General features: G+C 42.1%; 1 protein-coding gene across 1 annotated transcript in view; it reads right to left on the reverse strand.

The window, feature by feature from the left end:
- The window catches only part of Ryr3 (ryanodine receptor 3), a 410,215-nt gene that overhangs the window by 44,539 nt on the left and 345,826 nt on the right, over window positions 1-19,850 (reverse strand). The window contains 7 exon segments of the mRNA XM_052181674.1: window positions 3,019-3,131; window positions 3,579-3,710; window positions 6,265-6,324; window positions 6,711-6,881; window positions 10,071-10,085; window positions 14,980-15,072; window positions 15,210-15,297. Coding sequence (XP_052037634.1) covers window positions 3,019-3,131; window positions 3,579-3,710; window positions 6,265-6,324; window positions 6,711-6,881; window positions 10,071-10,085; window positions 14,980-15,072; window positions 15,210-15,297 — 672 coding nt within the window.

Genomic DNA, 19,850 nt, shown 5'->3' on the forward strand with positions numbered 1-19,850 from the left:
GAGTAAGACACAGCTTCCCTATTTAGTTTTACTGAGTCTTTATCATGTTGCCATTCTAGTGAGAAATAGTTAATTAGATCCAGTTGGAAAATATTTGCTTCAGGTAGCAATTTAGTCATTCCTTTAGATCAGCCATCTGTCCAGGTAATACAGTTGAAATCCTGTTGTAGTTTACTGTCAGACTAAATCCTTAACTGCAGCTTCCCTGTCTTCCTCTATTCAGGAACAGCTCAGCAAGGGGGCTCCAGCGGCTACTCAGGAAGGCAAGAGTTGGACATGCTGTGTCAAGAGCACGCCTCCTGTGAACCTCTGAGACCCTGGCTGTACTGTGCTGTCTGCCTCACGCCACTTCCTATAAACCATGACTGATGTCCTGGAAAGCTAGTCACAGAAGCGCAGCTATGTGCTATGGTCAGTCATGGCCAGACAGACCAACAATGAAGAAAAGGACAAGAGTGGCCGTTAAGTGTTTTGGTCTTGCTGTCTCTCATTAAAGTCTGACCAATCAGAATTTTACTTAAAAAAATTGTACAAATGTATATTCTTATGGCAACATTAACTCATAGCCAAGAACATGTGCAGAGAATGAGCTGGTGTCTTTTAGGTTACATTACCATTAAAATGGGAATTAGTCTGTCATACTGAGTTTTTTCATTAACCTTTTCCAGCCAAACACGTTGAAAGGTGATCAGGAAGAAATTGTTAATTTTGTGTCTGGAGAAAAGCATACAGGGTTTTCTTTGAAACACCAACACCAGAGAAACAGCATCCCTATAATCAGATAAGCCCCTTCTGCCCTTTAGTCCGGAAGATTCCATGGAGCATGGACCATGGCAAAGTAGGGAAGATCTGCCTCAACTGTCACCTCCTCAGTGAGCTAGTTGCTACAGAACTGACCTACTGTCTTCATGCTAGAGGGTCTCAGGCAACTGTTTCTGAGCTTAGGGACAGCATGCTGCCATATGACAGAGATTTCTTAACCTTATTCTGGCAAATATAAGTGTAGGAATACTGAAGGTACCAACATCGTTTTTTAAAAGCTTGGATTTTTTGGGGGGAAGGATCATTTCTGCCTGCCTGGCCTGGCCTTGGAGAGGTGATTTTAGAGCTTAGTTCTTCAAGGTACATCCTTAGGCAGGAGGCTGACTGAGGATGGCGAATGTTTTCTGGTATTTTCTTTTTTTCTTTTCTTAAGATTTATTTATTATATTTATATTAGTATACTGTAGCTGTTTTCAGATATACCAGGAAAGGGTGTCAGATCCTATTAGAGGTGATTGTGAGCCACCACGTAGTTGCTGGGAATTGAATTCAGGACCTCTGGAAGAACAGTCAGTGCTCTTAACTACTAAGCAATCTCCCCAGCCTGTTTTCTGCTATTTTCATTGTTTCCAGAAAACAAATAAAAATCTTACACACTTCTACAACTTTAAATGACTATCAACCTCATTTTACTGCCAGAATTTCATCATCCTATCCACCTATGACTGATTTCCATTTTCATCTTTTCAGAAATGAATTCTACTTGATTTTTCCTGTTGCTTTATTTCCTCCCAAATAAAGCAAATCTATTTTTCTGGGAGGGACCCTGTGGAGCAGGTGTATGCCTCAGAAGCTATGATTGCCCTATCTTCAAAAACCCTAAATGGGAAGACTCCCTTGGTCCAAGGGAAGATCCAGGATATTCTGGTTAAATGATGGCTAAGATCCACCATTTCATGAGAGCAAAAGCCAAGCAGAAGATGGACTCTGGTCTCATAGGCTAAAGAAACAGATTCAGAACACTTCTGTCCATGGTCATGTGAGGCTGTTCCAGAGACTGGGAAGTTGATAAATCAAAGTTTGTTAGTCAGTACCAGCTTTGTAGACTGATTATAAAGAAGGAAGTTGTCTTATCACCAGGCATGCAGATCAAGTCCAGTGAGGATTACTGTGGTGTAGCTCCACAGAGCCCTCAAAGGTCCTGCACTGAGGTCATCAGTCTGCTGTTACTGGGAGGTGGCAGACCCTTTACAAATTGAAGTCTAGTGGTAGGAAGCAAGGGGCATACCCTTAAAGGGGATTTGAGGACTGTGTTCTGCCCCCTCTTTCTGCTTCCTGGCCTCTGTGAGGTGAGGAACTTTGCTCTATGCCACACTCACTCCCACAATGCCTTACTGAAAATGACATCACCATGCCTATGAAAGCACGAAGCAAAACAAACTGTTCTTCCTTTAAAGTTGGTTTGCCTTAAGTGTTTTGTGATAGTGGAAATCTAACTAACACAGATTCCCTATGTTGACAGAAGATATGCTACACAGTTTGAGGAAATCGGATCCCTTCACCCAAACTGCATATCATTTTTACTTCAAAGTATAAAAGACCAAGATAAGCACTTTGTGCTCCTGACTAGCCTCTGGTTGTCTCTAGTCTTTCATCCTCTTTTTGTTTTTAGACAAAGATTTGCTACATATAGCCCAGGCTAGATTCACATTCATGATCCTCTTGTACCTCCTGAGGGTTGGGATTATAGACATGTGACCACATCTGGCCACCCTTTCTTCATCTTGATGGGGAAAACAACTGTGATGAAGAATTCTCAGGTTACATTTTTAAAATAAATAAATAAATAAATTTATTTATTTATGCCTCTGATGAAGACTAGTAAATTTTGTCATTTCACCTAGTGACTGAGCAGGGGAATGATAAAGTTTGGGCTAAGATATTTTAGAAAACAATTCCCTGGTACCAGAGTCCTTTATGTTCTCACAAAAGCCCCAATCTCAGCAAAAGCAGAGAGCCTCATTGTGTGTTGTTGGGAGGCCATGACGGCCCAGGATGAGGCACCCTCACCTGCTTCCATATTTACCTGGACTGCTTAGTAGACCATTATACAATGCAGTCTGCAAGGCACCATAAGCCAAGGACCCCAACTCCTATTGTTAGGATCAAGCTGAACATAAGAGAGCTCCGCTGCATGAGGGCACCTTAATTCCTATCTTGGGCTCACCTGGCAGATAGTAGTGATGGAGAACCCACCTGGGCAGATTGTAGAGGGGAGCCATCCTGAAACAGGCCACCACTGCCCGTTTCCGTTGCTTTGACAACAATTTGTGCCACACAGCCTTTTTGGACCTCAAAGGCTGTTCCACCTAAGAAGAAATCACATGAGCAGGTACATAGTAGGCAGATCTGAGTGGCAGACTGATTAGCTCAGACAATTAACTCTGGAATAATTTTGGTTTTGCAACCAAATTTAGCAAAAACTTCCCCATCAGTCATTCTTGTGTGACAGTCCTCTGTTTTCATTTTCCCAGATGCCACTAGACATGGATTGCAGTTTTACAAATGGCAAAGAGCTGTAATTAGTCTTCTGAACTCATACCAAGAAGTCTTAAGAACACAAGGGAGAGTTGAAGGGGCTACATCTATGAGGAAGCAGGCAACGTTTGGGGGTAATGGGGGGTAACCGCCAATGGCTGCCTTTGGCCTCAAATGATCTCCTGTAACTGAGAACTGAGGACAGGGAAGACGTTTCTATCCTCCGGGACAGTCTTGCTTACACACTCCTCAGAGCAAACACTGAGAGCACAGCGTACCTGCTCCAGGTGGAAGAGAGCTGCTGAGATCCTCTGCACCCGCTCCACCGTCTTTTCTGGATCAGAAGGCTCTTCATTCCTCAGAACGTCTTTGTAGAGGTTCAGTTGCCATTTCACAGCTGGGTCATCAGACTGAAAGTTGAAGCACACCCACTTGAGGTGAGCAATTTCTGTGCCTCTCGTGCTAAGAAATACTTTTAGTCCTACTAGGGTTCCATATAAGACGACTCATTTTTATTATACTTTCCTTTCTCCCTTCCTCCCTGTTCCATTCCTGCCCTCTCATATATTAAAAAAGATATGCTGTTGTTTATGTATATGTGTGCCTAACTCTGTGTGCATATGATGTGTGTGTCTGGCTGCTTATGGACGCGGGAAGAGGGGGCTGGATTCCCTGGCAGTGAAGTGACAAGTAGTTGTGAACTATGTAACGTGGATGCTGGGAATGGAACTTGTGTCATCTGGAAGAGCATCAGGTGCTCTTAACTGCTGAGCCACCTCTCTTGCCCCACTCCTTCTTTCTTAAGTCTACAACATATAGATGCAATACATGAACTTCATGTTCCCCATCCCTTTACCACTTTGTGCTACATTTTGGATGATTTCTGTAAAGCAATCTTCCAATTTCTCGATTCTGTGTTCAGCTATGCCTACCTTGTCTCTTATGCCTATAGATTAAGGTTTAAATCTCGAGAGTATGTATTTGTATAATCCTTATGCTATCTTTTTGTTTAATCAAACCTATTTCCCTCCTTTTCGAGAATAACATTCTGGTTATTGTTTGTGGATTCTATTGCTTCCTTTGTCTGCCTACATTTTTTAAAACTGTGTTTGTTTTTAAATTTCTTTCTGTTAGTTCCTTATTGCTTGTAGCATTTCCTTACACACTTTGAATCTTTTGAGTCTATTTTGAGGAACAGTTTTATTTAATTACTTTTTACCACATTTTAGTAAGAGACCCTCCAAGCGTCTCTGAAGTTGTCTCTGAAGGGGATTCATGAGTTTCTCTGGTATGAGGCTAATTTTGTTCAAGTCTCATGCCCTGTATCTATGACAGGATAGGCAATCAGTCCTATATTCCTCTGCCTTTAAAGTTGTTAAAACTCCAGCTCTAAGGCATGCATCTGACTGAAGCACCCAGAGTTCTCTCCAGGAAACTGGTGTCCCATTCCCCATCCCCACCCATGGGGAAAGGCAAGATACTCCAAAGTTTCCTCCATTTTATATTCTTGCTGAGGACATTTCAGGTTTAACTAGAACTCGATCTCCTTGATAAAAGATCCCATGAAAAACTACCCAACTCCATTCTAGGAACCAAAGGTAAAGATAGCCTAGCTAAGTCTTAGCTTCCGTTGAACTTCCTGTTTGTGTGGAAGCCCCTGCAGCTAACCACTTATCTTGGCTTCTATCCTCACTTCAAACTGCCTGCTTTTGCAAAGCTCCCTGCAGCTGCTGAGACAGATGCTAGGACAGAGCTTTTGCTTTTTAAAACCCTGTGTTCTGGGCACTCAGAGCCACCTCAAGGTCCTCACACACTTGGGTGTGGTCCCAGCTGGCTGGCAAAAAGACTTTCAATTGACAACACACTGTGTCTGAGTGGTCTCTGGTGAGCTCCCTCTTAAATCCTCACTGTCAAGATTTAGAGCTTCTTAATTTTTGGCAGTTATGATTTTTTTTTGTTATTTTCTTTTCCTAAAGTATTTTATCTACCACGGTTACACATTTTTTAGAAGAAAGAATCAGTACTTCTGTTTTTCCTCATTCTGTTAGGGCATGGTATACCTTGAAAACAGAGCTGTTCAGAATTATAGAACTGGAGAAATCTCAATTGCCTTTACATTCTCTCTGTCTTTTAAATTTACTTACTTATTTTTTTTTTTACCCAAGATACAAACTTATTTTTTTTTCAAAAGCTTTCTTGAGTAGCAGGTGCTAAAATGCCCGCCCAGGAGCCTCTTTCTCTGTTCAACAAACATTGCAGTCAATAGATTCAGAGACTTAATCCGAGCACCTCCTGAGATGGCCTCCTGTTCATTAGAAAGTGTAACTCATACTTATCAGAGGCCTCTTTGCAATAGTAAAGGAAAAACCTAAAATTAAAGACGTGGCTATAAAACTTAGCCTCTCTCTCTCTCTCTCTCTCTCTCTCTCTCTCTCTCTCTCTGTGTGTGTGTGTGTGTGTGTGTGTGTGTGTGTGTTTTGAGACAGGGCTTTCTGTAGCCCAGGCTATGCTCATACTTGCTATAATAACCAACCCTGCCCTTAAATTCCTGATCCAAGTGCCTTTGCCTCCCATTTGTAGCAATTAAAGTTTTTAGAATATATTTTAAAACATGAGTGAAGTGTGACAGAGGCATCTATCTGTCATCTTAGCACTTGGGAGACTGAGGCAAGAGGGTCTCTGTTAGGATTCTGTCTAAGTGCTACCCCACAGCTATCTGTCGGGTGTCTGGTCCCTCAGGGGGAAGGGGTGCCTCAGCGTGGGTCCGCTGAGGCACCCCCTTCTCCCACACTGCCGTAGAACATATTCTCATTCCTATTTCTCTTTTTATGATCACAACAGTCTCAATATTGAGGCTAGCCTAGGCTACATAGCAAGACTGTATGTTAACAGTCAGATAAACAAAATAAGTCAAGCAGGAGGTCAGGTCTTCCATCCAGCAGCCCCTGAGAGATGAAGCATCACCTTCTCCTGCAGGTGCAGGTTATTCCGAAGATGTTCCTTGACTTCTTCATCAGTGTCCCTCTATGGAAAGATGGGAAATTTTATTCCCATGGGTCACCTTGGAAATGCAACACAGGGTATAGGGAAGTATGGATGACCAGTGCACAATTTAATGGGGAACTTTCTTAGAACAGGAGACAAGGAAAGGAGACTTACCCCAAGTTACTGACTTCCAGACAGCTTTTACAAAGTGTATACTGTTCCCTCAACCCCCACCTCTGCCCCTCAGAGGACTACCACCATAAAGGAGCACTACCACCATAAAGGAGGACTACCACCATAAAGGAGGACTACCACCATAAAGGAGGACTACCACCATAAAGGAGGACTACCACCTTAAAGGAGGACTACCACCCACTCCCTACAGCGTTTCCCCTGCACTCAGCTGGACCACAGAGGCAGCTTACACAGCTGTATCGTGATTTTGCGAGTGAGATGAGCTCCTGGTCCCCGGGAGTACACATGTTCAGACCAATGGGCAGCATTTTCTTGAGCGCAGCCACGATAAGGGACGTCTGGATGGAATACAAGTCTCCTCGCCTCTTTGTCTTCTTCCGTTCCTGGTCCTGTCCTCCAGACTAGGAGATGATGTTGAAATAAAGAGAGGGGCTCAGTGACTCTCTGAAAGGAACTGCCTCAGCTCAGGGGTAGCTTGCTTCCTTGAGGCCCTGTGCGTACAGGTTGGGCCTTACTACATTTCAAAGAACAGTAAAAGAACAAAAACAAAAAATATGTTAAGCAAAAACAAACCAGATGGCCATTGAAGACCAGCCCAAACCCGAGCCTTCTCTTCTGTACATGCACACAAAACCACAGTAGCTAGACACACAGCACAGACATCCACAGTCTTGGCTTGATTCTGTACCAAAGGGACAACAGTCACAACAGAAAGAATGATTTTTACAATAGGAACTCCCACAAGGAACAGCACCCTTCCCCTGGGATACCAGTTAAAATGTAGAAGAATATCTATCACAGAACCAGTGGCCTGTTTCCACGGCTGAAGCTAGTATTTGATAGCACGGGCATTCCACACAGCCTCTCCACCATGGGGCAACACAAATTCTTACAGGAAAATAGAGACTAGGACTGCTTTGGGATCTGGCTTGGTATGCAGAAAAACTATACACGAAATAAGGGAATTCTCTAAGCCTCTGGGAGTTTTTTCCAAGTTTAAGTTTATTTCTAATTTTGCATATTTACACTTACATGTGTCTCTATATGGCTATGTGCACATGAGTTCAGTTCCCACAGAGGCCAGAAGAGGGTGCCCTGGAGCTGGAGTTTCGGGAGGTTGGGAGCTGCCTGAGGTGGGTGTTAGGAGTTGAACTGGCCTCCTTGGCAAGAGCAACAAGTGCTCTTAACTGAGTCATCACTCCAGCTGATGAGAGTTTGTTTTGTTCATGCCTTGTCGTTCTTTGTGGAGTTCATTCAGCCGCATATTAGTGGGGTTTTTGTTGTGGTGTTGGTGGATGCAGTTTTATTTATTTATTTATTTATTTATTTATTTATTTATTTATTTATTGTTTTCTTTTGAGACAGGTCTAACTACGAGCCCATTTAGGCCTCAGACTTGTATCATTCCCACTTCAGCCTGTCTATTCTCAGGCTTACAGGTGTCAACTACATACTTGGTTCTAAGTGAGAAATCTGAGAATTCCAACTTGCTTCACTGTAGATGATGGTCGCTCCCAGACAAGCAACCGAAAACACTCAGCACCCACAGCGCACATGGTAGTCTGGGTGCATGCAGGAGACGAGATTCTATAGCAACCTGCTCTTTATGGTGCGATGCTTGGAAGACCAGTGCTGACCCTCCTTGATAGACTTGGCCTCAGCTGAATAACCAGATGATATAAGTAGGGAAGGCTTTATGGCCTGAAATTTGTCATGGACCATCATGGAAATGCTGGTTTTGTTTCATGAGTGTCTCTGATAATATGCAGTAGCAGTACTATAGTTTACAATGACATGAACACCAAGCAATGTGTGCCTATCCCCTCCAGAAGTGGAATCTAAGGCCTAGCTCTCTTGGCCTAGGGTAGAACCCATTTATGAGATATGTGGTTCATTCTTTCCTTTTAATTTTTATATTTATTTTATTTTACATATATGAATATTTTGCCTATATGTATGTGCATCACATATTTGCACTATGTGTGTGTCTGATACCAAAGAATTCAGAAGAGGGTATTGGATCCTTTGGATCAGATGGTTGTGAACCACCATGTGGGTGCATAGAGTTGAACCAAGATCTTCTGCAAAAGCTACACATGTTCTTAATCACTGAGCCAATGTCAAAGCCCCAGACGTGTATTCCAAGAGAAGAGTCAAGATTAATTCTGCCTTTAGACAAACGACCATGTTCCAAGTTGTGAGAGAGATTCCTAATGATTAATGACACACTATTGAAAATGTGATTTTTTTCCCCACCAGGCTACATAAGCAGCATTTTCAGCTGCATATATTACGATTTTGGAAATCAATCTGATGAAAGAGAATTGCAGAGGCATTGTGTCCCTAGTACCCCAAAACCACAAGTCAGCATCAGTATAAAAGTTAGGAAGGCAGTAACACACAGGAGAAGGGAAGAAACAATGCAAAGGACCAAAGAGGTCTCTCATATACTGCCTGCACCACATGAAACACTGCAAGTTCTATGCTCACAGAACTTCCTAAGCTCTTTCTGTGTTCTAATATTGAGTAGAGAATTCCAAAGGCAAAAATCCACCTGTAGTCTATCACCTAAACTGTCCATTAAGGATAGAATCTGGGTATACACATATGAACTACATGGTATTATATATGTATAAGTGTAAACAATAACACACAGCACATGGGTAAATATGCCAAATGTAACTGTGGATTTTATATATAATCGAAATGATTTCTCAGTTATTTTTGCTTAATTTTGCCAATATCATATTCTAATCATAACTGTTACACATATGATTTCAATATGCTTGAATCTAGTCCTCAGAACAAGTCTGAAATATTTCAGTAGTGAAAAAACATGATGCTCAGAGATTGTGAGATTTTTGAGATCACACAGGAACAAAGCATCTGAGACATCACCTAGATGCAACTCTATCTGGCCAAGGCTCTATTTTCTTTTTCTTCAAGCTGCATGTGAACTGGCTCTGACATGTCTCTCCTTTTCCAACACATATTTTGGGTCAGAGGGTTTGGAACAATAGCATTAGATACTCATTATTGAACAGAAGGAGAAGAATTTCTACACAATAAACTTCAGGAACAATTGGAAAGTTTCTGCATCATGTGCATTTTGTACACAAGCTTAACATTATCTGCTGATTTCAAACTTGAGTTCAGTCCCTGGGAGACACTCTTTGAATCATGGGAGCTTAAATCAGGGGCAGAGCATGTGAATAATGAAAGGGCTGGGCTCACTAACAGAAATTAGAAATTTGAACCTGGTACCACAGTAGAAGAGTGAGGCTCTGAAGCTCCCGAGCCCTGCCAGGCCTATCTCTGGCAGTGTGGTAGCTGCCAAACTAACAGGGCAGGCACTGGAAAAGGGAGCAGAGACAGCAAGGAGACCTTGGTAAGGCAAGGCTTCCCTGGCCTCCCCATTCCAAGGGATCATAGACCTACATTCACTCTGATAGGTTGTTGCCTTCCCTGGGGACCCACAGGTTGGAAAATCCATCTGTACCACCCCCATGGTGATCACAGAGAGGAGGGGGACAGAGCCTGACACCACTAATACTAGGACAGAAAAGACACATCATGCATTTGACCTGTACCTTTACTTGCATGGCCTGTGTGGGAAGACAAAAGGAAAGAAACAAGGAGAAGAAGAGTCAGTCAGTAACAGCAGGGATTCACGGCATCAGGCGGCATGTTATTCATAGCTTCTTAGGCCCAGTTGCTCAGTCAGCACTACCAAAACTCAACACTTCATGAAAGCACAGCATGAAGACTGAGGGGAGGTTAGGATGTAGGTTAATTTGGCTGTAAAGAATTATATATACCTTCGTCAAGCACTTCTGGCCTGGGAGGAAGTTACCTCAGAGACCCGCCTTCCAGAGTATATGCTCTGTGGATTCCACCCACAATATCTACTCACAGAAACTCTTGCTATCTACTTGTCTCCAGTTCTACTTCCTATAACCACATGGCACTGCAGACAATTGGCCTGTACCCAAAGGCCTCAAGTTTTAATTTCTCCCACCCACCACATCATTATCTCCAGCAGAACAGAGAACCAAGTTATAGGCAATGCCTGTCAAGATTATTGGTACATTTGACATACAAAACATTATTAGTCTAATGTGCTATTTTACCATTTTTCTTTTTTTATATTTAAATTTTTTTCATTCAATAAATTTTGTTCCTATTCTTTCCTCTCCCCAAATTCCTCCCAGAGCCCCCCACTCTCTACCTGCCCAACTTTATGCTCTTTCTCTCTCTCTTAAAAAAAATTCTGAAACCAAAACTAAGCTAAGTTTCTCAAAAGCATATACAGAAAGAAAACAAACAAAATGAAACAAAACCTGGGCTTCTTTTCATGATGGCTATTTGCAATTGATAAAAATATATTTTAAAAATTACTTGAAGGGCTGAGATGCACATAGCTTACACAGGGCCCTGCTTTCCATCCAAAGTACTGAAATCAAAGGAACAAAACAGAGCAAACAACAATGACAACAGAGAGGCCATGTGAGACTTTTGGGCGGGGCATGGCGATAAACACTTTCACTCTCAGCACTGGAGGCTGAGGCAGATAGAAGAGCCCAAGGACCCAAGGACAGCTTGGCCTGCAGGGTAGAATCTGAGTTTAGCCCAAACTACAAGGTAAGACTCTGTGTCTAAATAGAGGGAGGGAGGGAGAGAGAGAGAGAGAGAGAGAGAGAGACAGAGGAAGGTAAAGAGAGAAAAGGTGGGCAGGGGTCCTATAATCCTACCCAGAATAATTTGGGATTACTCCACAGCCTAAACAACAGAGCCTCTCCAGTCTTACACTGCAACTTTTAGACATGCTTTAAGTCAAAGGTTCCTACATCCTGAAGGCTATGTATGCCTTTATTTTTCACATATGACTAAGTTTAAATACCTCATGGTAATTCCCCAATTGCAGTTTATATGTCCTCAAAACAACTTCACATATCTGCTCTTAGGTCATGAACTACAGCGGTACTTTATAATCATGCAAGTGACTTTCTGTGTAGCTCATAAGGGAAACCAAACCAAAACAAAACAGAACAAAAAGAGACTTTGCAGTCTTCATGTTTTTCTGAGTTATGAGAGTTTGATGAAGGTTCATTGCCCGGTATTGTCTGTGCCACTAGAGCGCAGGGGGCTTTGATCAAAGGCAGACCTGCACTGCAGGAAGTGCTTACATTACAGAGACTGTGAGTGAAGTGATTGTAAGTCAGCTCAACATGAGATGTTAGAGGAAAGAATTTCTGGAAATCAGTTGGAGAAATGGTATGGGGTGGGGAGAGGAAGAGCATGCAAAGGGGGGATGGTGAGAAAAGGGGAGAGAAAGGAGGGGAGAGAGACTAGAGAAGAAATGGTCGGTGTGTGTGTAAGAGAGGGACAGAGGTTAAAATAAAAGAAAGAAAGTGGGGTGGGGGAGAGAGAGGGGGAAAGGGAGGGAGGGAGACAGAGAAGGACAGAGAGAGAGACAGAGAGAGACTATGAATGTGAGATGCTTCAAAACATGTAAGAACAAAGAAAACAGAAGAAAGGATACAGAGCAATGAAGTGAAAGAATAGAGTGGTATATGTGTGTGTGTGTGTGTGTGTGTGTTTGCATGTGTATGCACTGAACAAAACACATAATTTTGTGTGCTCTTGAAAGATGCAAATATACCTTCAGAACACAATTCCTGTCCTTTTCCCAACCCACTAAAAACACACCTCAATTCTTGTATCTCAATGGTTTATTTCAGTGTTTATAATATCGGTCAAGGACTGGCTTAACATTTCTTTGGCTGAATGCCTTCTAACTTACCATTCCCCTCCGAGGAAGCTGCTGCCACATCGCCAGAAAATAAAGTACATTTTAAAAACCAAACCGAGCCAAAATATTTGCTCAGCTAGTCACATTAGCTAAATGCATATTCACAAACTTGTGCTTTATAAACAAAATATACAATGAGCTTTCAAAAAATCATGTTAGCTACCAGCAAAATAATATATATTGGAAGGGATCTTGGAGTAACTGGGTGGGAACAGCATGGCCCACTGTATATTTTTTGTGCTTCCTTGCCTTCAGGCACGACTTATGCAGTGTGTCGCATGCAACATTCACAGGTGGATACCTTCACCAAGACTTCCATATGCACCAAAGGCCTCTTCATCTATACAACACAGAGTGCAATCAAGAACAGAGACAAACGCAAGCGATGGTGACAAGGGCCCATTCCGACAAGGCAGCAAGAACATTCCATTGTACAGACAGAAGCAAGGGCTAGAGGGGGTCAACTGATATGGAAGAAAATCCCTCCCTGGCTTCCTATAGATAGTTCTATGTCCTCAGATACTAGAAATGGCTATTTATTGGAGGCAATGAGTCTGTCTTAAAACTTTCATCAACTGATATTCTATCTGACAGCTGCTGCTAAAAACTGACTTTTAACCAGACTCTCTTGGGATTGTAAACTCAACCCCATTATACAGATTGGAAAGCTGGACTCTGAGGAATTAAGTGAATGAGACAAAGCCCTAGTTGGCACCTCAGCCACGGGTGTTTTCCATGGGTGTTTTCCTTTTTATTTTTGTCTTTTTACTACTATTTTCTCTGTTCTGGGGAAATAGGGTTTGGATGAATGCAAAATACTCAGAAACAATTGGTGTTGAGCCTTAGTGGAAATGCAGCAGTTTGCTCCTAAAGACAAGCCTTTCCAAGAGGGAAATACCCATGTCTTGAACAGGAACATTCTCTGACCAGGAAAATGCCCCCTTTCCCCATTCAGCATCATGAAGGAATAGAATGTTATGTTAGTTTTTTAGTACATGAGTTGTGAAATGGGTTTTATTGCTTCACTCTTTTCTAAACTCAAAGACCACGAAGATCCACCATCACTAGAGCGCTGGGATGCCTCTCCCCATTCCTGCTCATCAGGGATCTAAATCCTTATATCACATTGTCATGGAGGCTAGCTGGCTCAGGGCTCAGCCAGAGGATCTACCCAGTGTAAAGGATAGCATGATATCTGCCTGGGATTTACTGAATTTCCATAGGAAATCTGGGTCAAAGGACAGCTTGGATGGCCACAAGGTGATCCTGCAAAGGTATCTTAGATAAGCTGGTGTCTGGGAAGCCTGGGCCTGTGGTCCCCAAGTGAACAGCTGTGTCTATCAACAGGTAAATGCAAAAAGAATGTGGAACACCAGATAATTGTTATCTAAAGCACCAAAGGAGACACCATTAAATTCCTTTGCAATCAAGGTTCTCCTTGAGTATAATCTCTCTGCTTTGAATATGAACACAGTCCACTGTTAACTTTATTTGGCAGCATGTGTTAAAAGTGTACTCGAATGTGTAGTGGAGAATATATTGTAAACTCTACAGTCAAAATTTGGATACGGGAAGAAGTGCTAGTGTTAAATTAGATGAAATACAGAAGAAGCAGTGCTTCAGGTATTCAATTTATCATTGTGGTGTCATTAATAGTTTCTTTCTGATATGCCAAGATGTTGACTGCCCATCCCACGTGGTTACTAGAAAGGTGTTCAAGGCCCTCACTACAAGCCCACAATTCCAATCTTACAGACTCACCTTTCATTTCTGGGGGGGGGGGAGCGAGTCCTCATGCACACGCCACCTTTGTGTTCTTCACAGGCAGCACCGTGCCAGCCACGAGACGGCTGTCTCTCAGCTATTACAGGCTATTTACACTTGACATACAAGCCAAAGCTCCCCAAGGCACAGTTCTCAGGGAAACAGGGCCAAGAATAAGCCACAATGGCAGCAACAAGACATCACATTTAAGGAGACTTGGCTTTTGTATGTGCAACTGAAGAAGCGTGGCTAGCGATTCTCTCCAGCCAAGCCAATGAAGCTTCACTGTACAGAGCTGACTGAGAATGAGATGCAAGTTCACTTTCCCTCCTACAGGTTAGCTTCTTCCCTAGCGAGGAGAGTGACATGCCCTCTTTCAAACATCTCCTGCAGGGAGATGGACAGACGTTTGGTTTTCTGAGGGCAAATGTCATGGAAAAAATGAACATAGGCATTAAGAGGTCAGTACATCTGGAACAAAACAGATGCTGGCATTTCAAACAGAAAGAAAACAAGTGTGAAGCCAGGGTGCATGCTGAGGAGGTGTAAAGGCAAGGTCATTTCCTCCTGATCCATCAGAAGGTGGCTTTGCACACTTGTGCTTTTTCGGTGTGGCTGTATGGGACACACTTCTATTTTAAAGCCATTCGCAGCAGTGTCTGTTTGGGGACCTCTCAAATGCCTTGGGCACATGTTGAGACTTCAACTTTTTGATATACAACCACCCATTTATTCACAAAACATGACGACACTGCTGTTCAACAGGAGCTTCTTCTGGCACATTGTGTGTGAAGCAGCAATAGAAGCTGCATGTGGAACCTAAGTTCACTGTGTTATTGAAACCCCACAGAATAGGACCTCGATCCAAGACATGGCTGAGGTCAAGGTTGAAGCATCCTTGAGATGGAATCCTAAAGACTTACTTTTGTCATCTTGCTTTTGCTGTCTCCAGTTAAAAATGCCAAGTTATTAATTTCATTTTGAATCACAAAATTTTGCTCTTCCCTCTTGAAGTTCTAGACCAGGGCAGGGTAGTGGAAGATTATGGAGAAAAAAACAAAAACAAAAAAACAAACAAAGCATTAAAAGAAAGCTTCTCCAGATAAACACCTGTCAAAACCATTCTAAATCCAGAACCCAGGTGTGTCCTTACATGAGATTTACACCACAGAATGAAGACCTCGGCCACCATTCGGAAGAGCTGGTCAGAATCAGTATCCGGGCTTTTGAGCCAGTTAGATCTGTATCAAGAAGCAAGGGAATAGGTACAGGAGATTCAGTAGCCATGACAATGGTCACACTCCACAAGTAACAGCAGTATATATTTAGTCAGGTAAAATCACATTACCGTAAGAAGACACTAAGTCTCATACATTTAGGTCCAGGTTCAGAATTGGGATAAGTATCATTTATACTTTTATCAGATTTTTCAAGATTTGTCTCAGCAAAACACAACATTTCAAATCCATCACCTTATCTTTGTTTCTTTTCTAAGTAGGCGGCTAAACCATAAGTTTGGAAACAGACCATCCCAGACTTCTTACTGCAGAGAGAGTTAATGAATCAGTCTAGCCAGCCTATGATGACAATGCCACAATGGCATCCAGTTCTGCCCTGGCAATCACTGTTGGAAAGCCTGTTAAAGTCTAAGCCTCCTAAACATGTCATGCCCTGTACCTTTGACTTTGAAAGCCAGTTCCTTGAGTGGAAGATTTAAAAGAATTTAAATTTTGTATGGGGCTGTGCTTTTGAGCGCTTGCAGATATCAGCAGAGAGCACCAGATCCTCTGGAGCAGGAATAGAGTAGTTGTCAGCTGCTACAGTGTGGGTACTGGGAACTGTATTCCGTCCTCTGTAACAGCAGTATTTGATCTTTCACAACTAAAATATTCCTCTAGTTCCTCAAGGCCAGTTTTGTGAGTGAAAGAAAATTTTGTCTACCATTTAAACTGTCTGAACAGAAATCTTATCTCTTTGTGGGTTGTGGTGTTGGGGTTTGTGGTGTGTAGCTTAGGTTTGTGGCAGGGTTGTGATCATGGTGATTGTTGTTGTTGGGGGGGTTGTTGGTGATGGTGGTAGGGTTGTAGTGGTGGTGGTGAGGTTGTGGTAGTGGTAGGTGGGTTACCGGTGGGCATGGGTTGTTGTTGTTGTTGGAACTGTGGTGGTAGACACAGTGAGGACATGTGTTCATGTATAGAGGCCAGAGAACAACCTCAGGTGTCATTCCTCTTATATTGTTTCTTACTGGCCTGGAACTCCATGTTGGCTTGTCTGAGTAGCCATCAAGCTCCAAAGGTCTGCCTATCTCTGCATGCCTTTAAATAAAACAGTACAAAAGACACCCCTTCTCGAACAAACAAAAACCTGTAGTTTCTAGGGAGCATACTTATAGGAAAGAACTTTACTGACTAAGCTCCTTTTCCAGTCCCAGAAACCAAGTATCTTTTACAACTACTTAATTGCCTTGGAAATCCTCTATAAATAGGTACTATTTTTTCCTTTTTTTTTTTTTTTTGTTTCGTTTTGTTTTGTTTTTTTGGATTTGGTTTTTTCGAGACAGGGTTTCTCTGTGTATCCCTGGCTGTCCTGGAACTCACTCTGTAGATCAGGCTGGCCTCGAACTCAGAAATCCGCCTGCCTCTGCCTCCCAGAGTGCTGGGATTACAGGCATGCACCACCACCGCCCGGCTATTTTTTTCCTTTTAAAAACTGGGTTAGGTTAAGATATAACCTAATCGTGACAGGATGGCTAAATTAAGTCAAACTCTGTGGTTTTCTATATATTATCTTGCCCATTGTATCTTGTGCATTTGATTAAGTTGTATTTCAAAAAGGCAAAGTGAATTGCTTTTTTCTACATAGAATGATTAATACACACACACACACACACACACACACACACACGTATGCACACACCATTCTTCTACTCAACATTTTTATGTCAAACATGGGGAATTTCTTCACATTAAGTAACTACTCAACTTTCCAGGGATCAACCCGCCAATTCAATCATTGAAACATCTGAAGTTAGTAAAGGTCCCACATATTAAACACTCAGCCCTCCAAGATTGTTCTCCAGTTAACATGCTAGCTTCAGAATGCGGCCATCTGGCTGCAAATCAGGAGTTTTTACTCTGTTCCTAATTAATAAGAACAACTCATAGCTCTGGAAGTCAGTTTATTTGTTATTAATACTTTATCTTAAATAAAACCAAGAAACATGAAAGACACGGGGCAAGATATTATGAATGAAAATTTCTGATAAGAAGCTGTGCCTGGCTATGAACAAAAACTCCTAGGAGGAGTTCCTGTGTCTTCAGAGACTGATGGACCAGTTGGGACCTCCTGTGGAGAGAATGAAATGTTGTAGATCCAGAGGCTAGTATAAAGTAATCGAGGGCTAGTTTTAGTTTTCTGAAACAGCCATTCCTTGCCCCACTCTGTATCTGAATTAATACCTCATGGTTATAAATAAAAATCTCTTAGAAGCTATTACCTTAGCATAACATTCACTTCTGCCAATCCAAGCATTAGGGATGTCATCAGATAGCATCTTGGGCTTATAGAATACCTACCCAATCATGTTGTTCCCACCTCTTTTCTACACCCACCAATGTCTTTTAAAATTGCTGTGATTTGAGTTTCTTTGTTCTGTAAAACCATAAAAACCCTGTGAAACTGTTTCCACCTTGGAATATGGAATTTGGGGTAACCAAATGGTCACTCAAAATAGTTCCAGAATAAATCTATTGTTTCCTTTAAGATGTGAGCTGTAAAATCAAAACAACCCTGAGATTTCACCTCACACCAGTCAGAATGGCTAAGGTTAAAAACTCAGGAGACAGCAGGTGTTGGTGAGGATGTGGAGAAAGAGGAACACTCCTCCACTGCTGGTGGGGTTGTAAGATGGTACAACCACTTTGGAAATCAGTCTAGCGGTTCCTCAGAAAACTGGACATGACATTTCTGGAGGACCCTGCTATACTTCTCCTGGGCATATACTGTCTTAGTCAGTGTTTCTATTCCTGCACAAACATCATGACCAAGAAGCAAGTTGGGGAGGAAAGGGTTTATTGAGCTTACACTTCCATGTTGCAGTTCATCACTAAAGGAAGTCAGGACTGGAACTCAAGCAGGTCAGGAAGCAGGAGCTGATGCAGAGGCCATGGAGGGATGTTTCTTACTGGCTTGCTCAGCCTGCTCTCTTATAAAACCCAAGAGCACCAGTCCAAAGGTGGAACCACCCACAAGGGGCCCTCCCCACTTGATCACTAATTGAGAAAATGCCCCACAACTGGATCTCATGGAGGCACTTCCCCAACTGAAACTCCGTTCTCTGCGATAGCTCCAGCCTATGTCAAGTTGACACACCCCAACTGAAACTCCTTTCTCTGTGATAACTCCAGCCTATGTCAAGTTGACACACAAAACTAGCCAGTACATATACCCAAAGGATTCCCCGGCATGCAGTAAAGACACATGCTCCATTATGTTCATAGAAGCCTTATTTATAATAGCCAGAAGCTGGAAAGAACCCAGATGTCCCTCAATGGAGGAATGGATACAGAAAATGTGGTATATTTACACAATGGAATGCTACTCAGCAATTAAAAACAATGAATTCACGAAATTTTTAGGCAAATGGTTTGATCTAGAAAATATCATCCTAAGTGAGGTAACCCAATCACAAAAGAATATACATGGAATGCAAATCACTGATAAGTGGATATTAATTAGCCCAGAAGCTCTGAATACCCAAGGCACAATTAGCATAATAAATGACTCCCATGAAAAAATAAGGAGAGGGCCCTGATCCTGGAAAGGTTTGATCTAGCATTGGAGGGGAGTATCGGGACAGAGGAAAAGGAGAGAGGTGATTGGAGAATGGGTGGAGAGAAGAAGGTTTATGGGACATATGGGGAAGGGGGAACCGGGAAAGGGGAAATCATTTGGAATGTAAACAAAGAATATAGGAAATAAAAACATATAATAAAAAAAAAAGAAAAAGAAAAAAAAAAAAACACTTGAAAAGCTTGATAAGGCCAAAAAGTTGAGAAATAGTTCTGGGAGAGGTAAAAGGTGAGCAAATATTTTATGTGTTGTCAGCCAAACTAGAAAAGACAAAATCAGAAAAAGAGGAAGTCTTCCTTTTCAATTTGTATCCCTTTGACCTCCTTATGTTATCTAATTGCCCTAGCTAGAACCTCAAGTACAATATTGAAAAGATATGGACAGTGTAGGGCAATACCAGAACAGGGAAGTGGGAAGGGGTGGATGGGGGAACAGGGGGAGGGAAGAGGGCTTATGGGACTTTCAGGGAGTGGGGAGTCAGGAAAGGGGGAATCATTTGAAATGTAAATAAAAAATATATTGAATTAAAAAAAAAGAAAAGAAGAGGAAGTCAAGAGAAGGTGATTGAAAAGTATAAACTTTACAAAATTCTAGCAGGAAGGACCGTCAGATTAGGGTAAACACTAGATTTTATTTTGAAAGAAACCAGGGGAGATTACCGTACCCATTATTTTATTGCTGCTTGCTACTGATTTCATAAAGTGTGGCTCATAAAAACAAGCCTCACTAGCATGCCTATCTATAGTATAGGTAGACTAGCAAAGCTTTTCCTTTACAACTGCAGCAGAGTTATTCCAAAAGATATGTGCTCTACCTATTTGGAAAAGGTAACTAGGGAGAAGAGGGGTAGAACATTATTCACTGTTGCATGAATAATGAGGAAGCCTTTCTCTTTAATTTCACTAATGAGGTTAAATATAGGGGAATACCAGAACAGGGAAGT

Source organism: Apodemus sylvaticus, chromosome 5 (assembly GCF_947179515.1).
Source record: "Apodemus sylvaticus chromosome 5, mApoSyl1.1, whole genome shotgun sequence".
Classification (NCBI taxonomy): Eukaryota; Metazoa; Chordata; class Mammalia; order Rodentia; family Muridae; genus Apodemus; species Apodemus sylvaticus.